The 12,667-nt window shown below is 49.0% G+C and overlaps 1 protein-coding gene across 1 annotated transcript; it reads right to left on the reverse strand.

The window, feature by feature from the left end:
• Positions 1–1,022: 1,022 nt before the first annotated feature.
• Positions 1,023–7,824, reverse strand: VPS25 (vacuolar protein sorting 25 homolog). The gene is made up of 6 exons (XM_003732910.5): positions 7,745–7,824; positions 7,395–7,540; positions 6,590–6,643; positions 5,777–5,865; positions 4,929–5,004; positions 1,023–1,658 (listed from the first exon to the last, which is right to left on the reverse strand). Exons 1-6 carry the CDS (start codon positions 7,795–7,797, stop codon positions 1,546–1,548), a joined length of 531 nt encoding a protein of 176 aa, XP_003732958.1. The 5' UTR covers positions 7,798–7,824; the 3' UTR covers positions 1,023–1,545.
• Between the last annotated feature and the right edge of the window lie 4,843 nt (positions 7,825–12,667).

A 12,667-nucleotide genomic window follows, 5' to 3' on the forward strand; every position in this document is an offset into this window, starting at 1 on the left:
CCGCCCCTGCCCCGCCCCGCCCCATGGCCCGCCCTTGCCCCCCAGGCCACCCCTCCGAGTGGCTCGGGCGGTGTGGATGAGCAGCCCCTCACCTTAGTCGCCGCCCCACCCAGCAGTTTCCCCTCATCTCCCGAGCCTCCCCGGCCCCCGGCCGCAGTCTCGCTCCGAGGCCAGAACTGAGTGCGAGACCGCCGTGTCCTCCCGCACTAAGAGTGCGAAAACCTGTTTGTGCGCGGGGATGGGGGGCAGGGGGAGTTGAGGGGGGAGACGACACCCGGATGGGAGAGGAAACGTGCCTGCGGCTCCCGGGCTCTAGTGAGGGGTTATTTAGAGGGAGACTACCACCGGCCTGCACACCCCAGATAAGGCGGCACTACCCCCTCCGAACAGTCCGGAGTAGCCCCAGGCCGACCATACAGAGGTCAGTGGAAAGGTCCGACGTTGTTGTACCTCTGGTCTACATAGGGATGGGTGTGTACTCCCCAGGATAAGTCCCTCCCCCAAATCGAGAGCCCGGTTGGTCATCCATCCCCTCCAGGCCACCTTGGCCGCAGCCTGGCCCTGGCCAGAGTGGCTGTTTTTGCTATGTGGGCTCTCCTTCCTCCCCTTCTGTTTGCCAAAGTCTCCAATAAACCAAAGTCCACATCCGGCTTACGCCCTCAGCTCCCCTTGGCCACAGCGACCCCACCCAGACCAGATGGGTGGAGGGAGGGGCTTCAGAGTAGTTCAGGACTTTCATGGGGGAGATGGTGAGGAACGCGGGAGCCCTTAAGTAACTCCAATTCAGAGAGAAAGCAGTCTGTCCCCAAGCTGTGTTCCATCAGCACTCCTCCACACAGCCCACCCAGCAGATGTATAACCACAGGCTCACTGGAGCCCGCAGGGCTCTGGAGGACCTTTTCTTCTACAAAAGCCATAGGCTTTCTTCTCTCTCCTCTCCTTGGCTGGGATTTACTCGGATGGTAACACTTCACAGCCCTCCCCATACCCATTCCATACTGTAGTAATTAAGAGGCAGGCAGTGGGAGCTGAGATTTTAATATCAGAAATCAGTGTTGGGCCACACCTCTCACTGCCAGGCCCATGGGTCTCCTATCTTCATAATGCCTGGAAGGCTGCCTGCAGCCAGGGCTTCCCCCATCCCCTAGGAAGGATCCAGCACCTGCCTGAGAAGGGAGGCAACAGCAGCTAAAGGGGTGGAAGGAGGGGACAGAGAAGCATGTGCTGCAGGCTCATGTGTGTATGTTCTTACATGTGTGAACAAATATAAAGTGTTAGGTTTACAGACCCTGGCTCAGGGACAGGCTAGGATGGGAGAGGAGGTAGGGCAAGAAGAAGCACCTCTTTTCTCCCTGGTGCTTCGGCCTCACCCTATCCAAGGGATAGGGGGGGTGAGAAACCCATCCCCAGGTCCCAGCCTTCAGGACTGGAGCCCTTTTGAGTCTGGTGGAGTCACAGATCCAGTCTTTGGGGGACACTGGGTCTGTCTCCTTTTGAAAGCCCTGGAAAGGTGGGAGGTAAGAAGTAAAGAGAGATAGATTTCTGCTAGAAGAACTTGACGCCTCGGCCATCGCTGACGGTGATGATCTCGGCCTTGTGCTCCTGCTGTAGGGCCTGCAGAGCCCGAAGTAGAGTTGCCTCATCCAGTCCATGGAACTCTGGACAGAGAGAGATGGGCGGTCAGGGACAATCAGCTCCTTGGAGCCCAAGGCCTCTGAGGAGAGTGGTCTGGCTGGAAGCTGAGACGTCCCAGAGACAGGGTATGATATGCCATCTATACTGCTGCAGCTGCCACCCACACTTCCCAGGCACTCCTTAGGAGTAAGGGGTGGAAGAAAGCCTGAGTCAGCACGAAATGAGTTTGCGCTTATTTCCCCCTTCCTGCTTCTCCTCTCAGACTCAACCTGTCCCACACCTCCCATGTGTGTCTGATGCACATGAATGACATCATCTGCTTTCGGGCCACAAAGGGGCCCTGGAAATCAGACCTAGGGAGGTCAGAGCCATTGTCACTAGACACTGACCCTAGATAGTCATCTGTACAAATGGGAGAATCTATCATAACACAAAAGAGTATAGCCAGTACCCCTGGCCAGGAGACTGTTAAACTCCAGTACTGACTGGTATCTGCCTCTTTCTAGTTAAATGCTGGGAGCCTAGGCCAGGTGCAGTGGCTCACACCTGCAATTCCAGAACTTTGGGAGGCCAAGGCAGGCAGATCACTTGAGATCAGAGTTCCAGACCAGCCTGGCCAACATGGCGAAACCCTGTCTCTAATAAAAATACAAAAAATTAGCTGGGCATGGTGGTGCATGCCTGTAATCCCAGCTACTCAGAAGGTTAAGGCAGGATAATTACTTGAACCCGGGACGTGGAGGCTGCAGTAAGCCGGGATCACACAACTGTACTCCAGCCTGGGCGACAGAGCAAGACTCCGTCTCAAAAAAAAAAAAAAAAAGCTGGGAGCCAATGGCCAGCTGAGTATGTGGAGATATGGTAACATACTGCAGGGAGATGTGGGAGGCAACAGGCAAGCCCTAACAGGCTTGCTTACCTCAACCGCTTCAGGGGCTCAGCTAAGTCAGGGAGCTTGCTTTCTGAGGAAGCCTCCAACTTTGCCCAGCCTGAGTGGTGGGCTGGGCAAGGCTACAGTGCTGAAATCATGGGGTGATGGTGGGAATAGCAAGCAGAGACCTGCAGGACAGGAGGGGGACCAGCCAAGAGATGTAAACTCTGCTAGGGCAGCCAGAAAGAGGAGACACCTCCTGCTATCCCAGCTAAGATCGAAACTTGTGGCGATCCAGAGGATCAGAACATGGAGTCACAGAAAAAAGAACTAAGAATGTTTACACTATGTAAAAATCCAACACTATACAAATCCTTGCCTGGCCAGGATTGGGCTGGGGGTGGGGCTGGGGCTGGGGGTGTTGGCCCAATCTCTTCAGCTGACACCCACAAATCTTGAGCCCTCTATAAGAATAAAGGGTGAAAGAGAGCCTGAGTCAGCAAGGAATGAGATTTCAAGCTTAATCCCTTGCCCTTGTTCCTCATTTGGCATCTACAACAGATGCTGAAGAAAGAAAGTTTATTTATAATATTTTTACATTATTATTTTCTGAGACAGAGTCTCGCTCTGTCATCCAGGATGAAGTGCAGTGGTATGATCTCAGCTACTGCAACCTCTGTCTCCTGAATTCAAGTGATCCTCCTGCTGCAGCCTCCCAAGTAGCTGGGATTACAGGCATGTGCCACCACGCCCGGCTAGTTTTTGTATTTTTAGTAGAGACGAGGTTTCACCATGTTGGCACTGGAACAACTGACCTCAAGTGATCCACCCAGCTCAGCATCCCAAAGTGCTGGGATTATAGGATGAGCCACTGTGCCCAGCCTATTGTTATTTTTTGAGACAGTTTCACTCTGTCACCCAGGCTGGAGTGCAGTGGCATGATCATAGCTCACTGCACTTTGACCTCCCCCGCCCAAGCAATCCTCCCACCTAAACCTTCTGAGTAGCTGGGATTACTGGTGTACACCACCATGCCTAGCTGATTTTTAAATTTTTTGTAGAGACAGGATCTCCTTATGTTGCCCAGGCTGGTCTCAAACTCCTGGCCTCAAGCAATCCTCCTGCCTTAGCCTCCCAAAGTGCTAGCATTACAGGCATGAGCCACCATGCCCAGCTGAAAGTGAAATTCTTAACTTTTCATGGGCCACAGATGTCCTTGGAAATCTCGTTAATAGCTATCTATCCCTAGAAAAATGCACATGTACCCACAAAAACAAAATCTGGGGTTTTTTGCATGTGAATTCAGGTGGCTTACAGAATCCTTGGAGATGGGTTAAGAACTTTTATATTATAGTACTTGGAATTCAGAGACAGAGAAATGGGAAGTCTGAATATCAATTAAACCAAAATAGGAGAGAAGAGAATTCACATGACAAAAGTAGGGGGTGGCCAGGCACAGTGGTTCACACCTGTGATCCCAGCACTCTGGGAGGCCAAGTCAGGCAGAACATGAGGTCAGGAATTTGAGATGAGCCTGGCCAACATGGTAACCCCATCTCTACTCTACTAAAAATACAAAAATTAGCTGGGTATGGTAGGGCGTGCCTGTCATCCCAGCTACTGGGGAGACTGAGGCATGAGAATCACTTGAACCCAAGAGGTGGAGGTTGCAGTGAGCTGAGATCACGCCACTGCACTCTGGCCTGGTGACAGAGCAAGGCTCTGTCTCAAAAAAAGAAAAAAAAAAAAAAAGTAGGGGGTGGCCAGGTGCAGTGGCTCATGCCTGTAATCCAGGTACTTTGGGAAGCCAGGGTGGGCGGATCACCTGAGGTCAAGAGTTCAAGACTAGCCTGGCCAACATGGTGAAATCATATCTCTACCAAAAAAAGCAAAACTTAGCTGGGAATGGTAGTGTGCAACTATAGTCTGAGCTACTTGGGGAGGCTGAGGCATGAGACTCACTTGAACCTGGGAGGTGGAGGTTTTGCAGTGAGCAGAGATCGTGCCACTGCACTCCAGCCTTGGTGACAGAGTGAGTCTTTCTCAAAAAAAAAGAAAGAAAAAATAGGCAGAGCACAGTGTTTCATGCCTGTAATTCCAGCACTTTGGGAGGCTGAGGTGGGTGGATCATGAGGTCAGGAGTTTGAGACCAGCCTGACCTACAAGATGAAACCCCATCTCTACTTAAATACAGAAAATTAGTTGGGCATGCTGGTGTGCACCTGTAATCCTACCTACTCAGAAAGCTGACGCAGGAGAATTGCTTGAACCCAGGAGGCAGAGGTTGCAGTGAGCTGAGATCATGCCATTGCACTCCAGCCTGGGTGACAGAGCAAGACTCCATCTCAGAAAAACAAAAACAAAACAAAACTAAACTAAAAAACAAAAAACAAACTGGGCAGGGGGGAGTGAAAGGCATTACCCTCATCCTCTGTGTCTTCCCCATTAGTCAGTTCATACAAGGTAAAGACGGAGTTGTTCTGGCCGCTCCTGGAAACCTGTGAACACAGAAAATGAGGAGTGAATTAGAACCAAGGGACACTAAATTCATCAGCTCCATCCTACTGATCCAGGAATGATAGCTATTCCCAAACCAGAGCTCACTGCCACCTCTGCAGAATGGCCTAAAAACCATAAACCCTACAGGTGCTATATTTATATGTGTACACACTCGTTTGGAACCACTAAACCACAGGTCTTCACGTGTCTGAGGAGTGACCTCTCATTCTGGTTGTTTTCCTGTTCAGGAATGGGTGGTGTGCATTTGTTATATTTAGAATTTAGAATATTGATGCTTCTTACCCTCTTCTCTTCCTTGGGAATGCTTGGGGCTGGTGGTGGCAAAGAAATTAGGGGGAAGACTATTCTGTCCCCACACCCACACTGGTTCAGAATATCTCATTCATATTGTGGACAGTCCCATAAGGGTGCAGTGGGGGAGGGGCCCCAGGTTTTTTTCCCTTCCTTTCCCCATTTATCTCCTGTGGCCAGAGGCTCCAGCCAACAATAGCACTCAGGGTTCCTAGTTCTGCATTCTCCAAACATGGCCTCACATAGCCCCTCACCTCCTATAGGCAAAGAAAGGGAGGTTCTATGCAGCCAAAGACTTTGAGTCACTGAAAGAGGTTTGCCTGGAAGGCCTACACTTCCTCTTTCTGTTCCCTCCCCATTTTGCTCAGTCTGGATCTGGGAACACCAGGTATCTGCTAGGCTAATATAATTATCCTTTCGGGGGTCACTGTGGAATACTTGGCAGCAGGATGATCTCACCCACTGATAGATGAGTTTCCCCCATTCTTCTGGCCTCCGCCACATGATCAGGAAGCTAGACTTGCTCTTATCCAACCACTCGAGGTTCCCTGTAAAACAGATAGTTATGAAAGCATCACCAGGCGCAGTGGCTTACACCAGTAATCGCAGCACTTTGGGAGGCCAAGGCAGCAGGATCACTTGAACCCAGGAATTCAAGACTAGTCTGGGAAACATGACAAGACCGTTTCTACAGAAAATACAAAAAATTAGCCATGTGTGTCATGACATACGCCTGTGGTCTCAGCTACTCAGGAGGCGGAGGTGGAAGGATCACCTGAGGCCAAGAAGTCGAGGCTACAGTGAGACGTGACTAAGCCATTGCACTCCAGCCTGGATGACAGAGTGAGACCCTATCTCCAAAAAATAGCATCATGATCTAGAAAGAAACAAAGAGGCAAATACCAAGAAGGGACAGAGTGGAAGAGACTCAGCTTTCAGAAAGAGAGATTCAATATTTATTTTACTATTATTATCTACAAGGCACTCATTCTTCTTCCACTTCTCTTCATGTTTAGAGCACAGACAGAGATTTCAATTTTGGATACAAAGAAGAAAGGACTTGGGAATTGGGCTGCCTACTTTATAGAAAACTCTGACCTTCAAGCCAGGAGAGAGGAAAAAAGTTATTAAAAGGAAAAAGACTTATCCTAATTTGACCTTCAAGCCAGGAGAGAGAAAAAAGTTATTAAAGGGAAAAAAGACTTATCCTAATTTGCCCTGGAGGAAACCCAACTGGGAAGAAAAATAAGGAATCTGGGGAACTGAACCCACCTTTCTTCCTCAGTTCCTCTAATACAATCTGGATCGATTCCACAGGAAGCTTTCCTGGTTTAGGTTAAGGGAATGGCATATACATGAATTGGGTGGAATAAAAATTCTCAGAGCCAGTCCCATGTTGAGAACCATCTGCCCCTTCCTCTCCAACACATACTCGTGCAATTTCCCAACATGATGTACCTATCCTCCCTGGATATTTGAGGGAGGAAGGTAAAGAGAAACTCTTCCAATTACAATTAAAAAGAACTTTACATGATTGTACCACTGCATTCCAGCCTGAGCAAGAGAGCAAGACCCTGTCTAAAAAAAAAAAAAGGTGTGTGGGGTGGTAGCTTTAGAAAATGAAAGGTACTGTCATTTCTCACCCTCTGCCTGTCGCCTTCCTTCAGCCTTTCTCCACAGACATTTTAGGGATGAATCAGGCAGCAAAAACAAATGACCCTTACTTCCTGGCAGGAGAGGGGCGGAGAAAATAATTAAAGGTATTTACCCAAATCTGGGCCTCACACAGAAAAGGATGGGAGATACAAATAGTCAAAAGAGCTTAAGTTAAAAAGCTTGGAACTTGTCTTCAGGGCAGAAATTCTAAGATCTCAGTACTTCATTACTGCCAAGAACAAGAGGGTTTGGTACTGCATTTTCAGGAGTAAAATGTCAGCTACACATTTTCACTCTTTAAGTCCACTTTGGGTGGGAATCTGCCTACCATGGGTGGGGGGGTTGGACGAGGGGGTCTGGGCATGTGGGAAAGCGCAGAAGTGCATGTGTGTGGGCTGTGGAAGAGCTTGAGGGAGGATACGCTGTAGCTTGACGTTGTTGAAGAGCGGGCTCTCCTGAGCTTCCATCACCGTCATGCTGGACTGTTTGTGCAAGCGGCAGAAGGACAGGACCAGCGAGCACCAGGCGGCCAGCTGCTTCTGCCGAGTGTCCACGTTCGGCTGTAACCTGCCGGGTGAAGGGAGTGGGGCGCAGAATTAGAGGGCGAGAGGCAGCACTTGCCCGGGACACGTTTCGGGTAGAAAGTAAGGGACTGAGGGTGTTAGCGCCCGGGTCTTTTCTCCCCCTCCCCATGTGAATCATCAGGGCTGAGCCCAGGGTCCGGGGGAGGGGAGGGAGGCACAGCGGGGCTTCTTGGGGTCTGAGCCTCACGTAAAGAATGGTGGGAAGCGATACTGCCACGGCCACTCGAAACTCATCGCCATCGTAGTAGCCCAGGAAACCCGGAAGCTACCGGCTAAGGACTTCCGGCCTTCACTTACGCACGGCGGGGCAGAAAGCAATGCAGAAAGGTTCCGGATGCCTCTCGGGCAAGAGGAAGACCGGCAGGAGGAGTTCTCGTCATCCCTAGCCGTTATCCCAAAAAGCCTTATCTTTTTGGAGCAGGAAAAGTCATGGGAAGTCTTCTGGTTCAACCCCAGAGAAAGATCGTGGCTTCCCCAAAGCGGCGAATTTTTGATGCTGAAGTAGAACGGCAACTAGAGCCCAGGTTTCCACATCCCAGCCTACGTTTGTTTCCGCTATACTAGGCTTCTTATGTTAACATTTCTGTGAATTACCATTTAATTTGATCAACTCACAATTACCCAAACTCCTCAAGTCCAGCGTCCTTTGTTTTATTTTATTTATTTATTTATTCGTCTTTGAGACAAGGTCTCCCTTTGTTACCCAGGCTGGAGTGTAGTGGCACAATCAAAGCTCACTGCAGCCTCTACCTCCCAAGCTCTAGCGATCGTCCGGCTTCAGTCTCAATAGCTGGAACTACAGGTGCACACTACTGCACCCAGCTATTAAATAAATTTTGTTGTTGTTGTTGTTGTTTTGGTACAGATGGGGGTCTCATGGGTTGCCCAGGCTGGTCTCAAACTCCTGGTCTCAAGTGATACTTCTGCCTCCGATTCCCAAAGTACTAGGGGACTACAGGCATGAGCTACTGCTCCCAGCAACCTGGCAAATATTTTCTGGAGATGGGCACTCACTTTGTTGGCCCAGGTTGGTCTCAAACTCCTGGGCTCAAGTGGTCTCCAGACCTCAGTGTCCCAAAGGGATAACAGGTGACCAACTGGCCCTCCAATTTCCTTTGACTCCACCATTCTCCAGCCTCCTGAAGCACCCATGGGAGCACGCTTTGTAGCTTGTATCACTAGACACAGCTCTACTTCCACGATGCAGAGCTGCAGTCTTTGACCACAGCCACCTATCTCTCACATCCGTCATGACCTCACCCTTCTCGTCTGAAGACCTAGGACCCCTTTTGGTTTTATCTGACTGCTTACTCAGCCTAAACTACTCTGTTCTGTCCCCTTACCTACCTACCTACTGATCAGTTCCCACACCAATGATTGTCGCTCCATGTTCCCCACCTCTTTTTTTTTTTCACTCCTGGGCTCTGGAGTATTGCTGGAAGAAAAATCACCAGAATGGAGGTTTCCTTCTTTCAGCTTTGGAGCCTCCCCTCCCTCCATCTCTGTACAGGGGAGCTTCTTCCTTCTCCCTTCCTTCTTGCCTATTAAACTCTCCATTCCTTAAAACAAAACAACAACAAAAAATTCACCAGAACATGTTTACTGAGCCCCAGATTCCCTGAATAGCCTCATGCTGGGTTCTAAGGGCAGCCCCGTGATCCTTTGTCTTTTTTTTTTTTAATTCTTTTTCTTCCCAGAACTTGGTGCCGACCTTTATTTGTCTTTTATTGACTCCCTGTCACCTTCAAGATAACTATTCAAACTTTTCCAGATTCATCAAGCCACTCCAGCTGTCTCCATCTCTCCACTCTCTGCAGAATGCCTTTCCTTCCTCTTTTTTGAGATTGAGGCCATGCGTGTGAACCTTTTAAGTTTTCCCTCATGTCTGTTTCTATACTAGATTCATCACTCAAAAATTGTTTCCCACTTTTGCTCCTTCCTTTTTCTCTTTTTGAGACAAAGTCTTACTCTGTCACCCAGGCTGGAGTGCCGTGGGGTGATCTTGGCTCACTGCAACCTCTGCCTCCTGAGTTCAAGTGATTCTCCTGCCTCAGCCTCCCAAGTAGCCAGGATTACAGGCACGCACCACCACACCCAGTTAATTTTTGTATTTTTAGTAAAGATGGTATTTCACCATGTTGGTCAGACTCTCGAATTCCTGACCTCGTGATCTGCTTGCCTTGGCCTCCCAAAGTGCTGGGATTGCAGGCATGAGCCACTGCGCCCCGCCTACTCCTTCCTTTTGGACTCAGAAGTGTTGCACCCTTTGGTATATATTCTTTTTTTCAACTTCCTCCAGGACTTCTCTATCACCTTCCCTCTCTCCCTTGCCCTTGGTTCCCCTCCCTTATACTACAAACATGTGTAGGTCTTCCTTAATTAAAAGTATTTATGCCTCTTGGCATCACAGCAAGACTTCATCTCTTAAAAAAAATTTTATTTTTTTGTTTGAGGCAGAGTTTCGCTCTTGTTACCCAGGCTGGAGTGCAATGGCACGATCTCAGCTCACCGCAACCTCTGCCTCCTGGGTTCAAGCAATTCTCCTGCCTCAGCCTCCCGAGTAGCTGGGACTATAGGTGCGCACCACCATGCCCAGCTAATTTTTTGTATTTTTAGTAGAGACGGGGTTTCACCTTGTTGACCAGGATAGTCTCGATCTCTTGACCTCGTGATCCACCCACCTTGGCCTCCCAAAGTGCTGGGATTATAGGCATGAGCCACCGCGCCGGGCCCTAAAAAAAATTTTTTTTTGAGACAGAGTCTCACTCTGTCACCCAGGCTAGAGTGCAGTGATGTGATCTCAGCTCACCACAACCTCTGCCTCCCAGGTTCAAGTGATTCTCCTGCTTCAGCCTTCTGAGTAGCTGGGACTACAGGCTCGTGCCCCCACGCCTGGCTAATATTTTTTGTAATTTTAGTAGAGATGGAGTTTCACCATGTTAGCCAGGATGGTCTCGATCTCCTGACCTTGTGATTTGCCAGCTTTGGCTTCCCAATGAGCTGGGATTACCAGTGTTAGCCACTGTGCCTGGCCTCTACAAAAAAATTTAAAAATTAGCTGGGCATGGTGACACACACCTGTAGTCCCAACACTTTGGGAGGCTGAAACAGGACTGCTTGAGGACAGGAATTTGAGGCTACAGTGAGGTATGATCGAACCACTCCAGCCTAGATGACAGAGCGAGATCCTTTTACTTAAATTTAAAAAAAAAGTATCGGCTGGGTGCAGTGGCTCACACCTGTAATCCCAGCACTTTAGAAAGCTGAGGCGGGTGGATCAGTTGAGGTCAGGAGTTTGAGAGCAGCCCGGGCAACATGGTGAAACCCTGCCTTTACTAAAAATACAAAAAATTAGGCCGGGCGCGGTGGCTCAAGCCTGTAATCCCAGCACTTTGGGAGGCCGAAGCGGGTGGATCACGAGGTCAAGAGATCGAGACCATCCTGGTCAACATGGTGAAACCCCGTCTCTACTAAAGATACAAAAAATTAGCTGGGCATGGTGGCGCATGCCTGTAATCCCAGCTACTCAGGAGGTTGAGGCAGGAGAATTGCCTGAACCCAGGAGGTGGAGGTTGCGGTGAGCCGAGATTGCGCCATTGCACTCCAGCCTGGGTAACAACAGCGAAACTCCGTCTCAAAAAAAAAAAAAAAAAAATTAGCTGGGTGTGGTGGTGCACACACCTGTAAACCCAGCTATACAGGAGGTTGAGGCACGAGAATTGCCTGAACCCAGGAGGTGGAGGCTGCAGCAAGCCTAGATCTTAACACTTGCACTCCAGCCTGGGAGACAGAATGATACTCTGTGTCAAATAATAATAATAATAAAAAGTACAACCCTTGACCCTGCCATCTAAATTTTCTGTCTGATTTCCAACCTTTCCCTCATCCAAATCTATCCTTCATGTGCACAGTTTCTATGGCCTTAGTCTATGGGTAAAAGAAAAAAAAAAGAAGAAATAAAAGGCTGGCTCCAGTGGCTCACGCCTGTAATCCCAGCACTTTGGGAGGCCCAGGTGGGCGGATCACTTGAGGTCAGGAGTTCAAGACCAGCCTGGCCAACATGGTGAAACATCATCTCTACTAAAAATACAAAAAATTACCTGGGCATGGTGGTGTGTGCCTGTAATCCCAGCTACTTGGGAGGTTCAGGAAGGAGAATTGCTGGAACCCAGGAGGCTGAGGTTGCAGTGAGCTGAGATCGCACCACTGCACTCCAGTTTGGGAGACAGAGCAAGACTCCATCTCAAAAATACAAAGAAATTTAAAAAAAATTGCTTTGGAACAAAAACAAACAAACAAAAACCAGACCCCCCCCCAAAAAAAAAACCAGAGATTAAAAACACTGTGCAATGTACTTGCTCCACAGAATGACCAACAAATATTTGTTAAATGAATGAATGAATGAACCATTTGGTTGATAATACCTTCTCAAAGCTCACCATTTCCTTTGCCTTTATGAGTCTTGCTCTGTTGCCCAGGCTGAAGTGCAGTGGTGCAACCTGGGCTCACTGCAACCTCTGCCTCCTGGGTTCAAGTAATTCTCCCTGTCTCAGCCTCCCAAGTAGCTGGGATTACAGGCGCCTGGCGCCACGCCTGGCTAATTTTTGTATTTTTTTAGTGGAGATGGGGTTTCATTATGTTGGCCAGGCTGGTCTTGAACTCCTGACCTCAGGTGTTCTGCCTGCCTTAACCTTTCGAAGTGCTGGGATTACAAGCATGAGCCACCACTCTCGGCTTTTGACAATCCTTTATTCTTGTTCTGCTGTTACATCTCTGATCTTCCCTCTGTCCGTCTCTCTTTTCTCATTATTTATTTATTTGTTTGTTTGTTTTTTGAGACAGGATCTTACTCTCTTGCCCAGGCTGGAGAGTGCAGCGGTGTGATCTTGGTTCTCTGTAGCCTCGACCTCCCAGGCTCAAGCAATTCTTCAACCTCAGCCTTTTGAGTAGCTGGGACTACAAGCACACACCACCATGCCTGGCTAATTTTTAAATTTTTTGTAGAGATAGGTTTTTGCAATGTTGCTTAGGCTGGTTCAAACTCCCAAACTCAAGCAATCCTCCTGCCTCAGCCTCCTAGTGCTGGGATTACAGGCATGAACCACTGCAC

Source organism: Callithrix jacchus, chromosome 5, assembly GCF_049354715.1.
Source record: "Callithrix jacchus isolate 240 chromosome 5, calJac240_pri, whole genome shotgun sequence".
NCBI classification, from domain to species: Eukaryota; Metazoa; Chordata; class Mammalia; order Primates; family Cebidae; genus Callithrix; species Callithrix jacchus.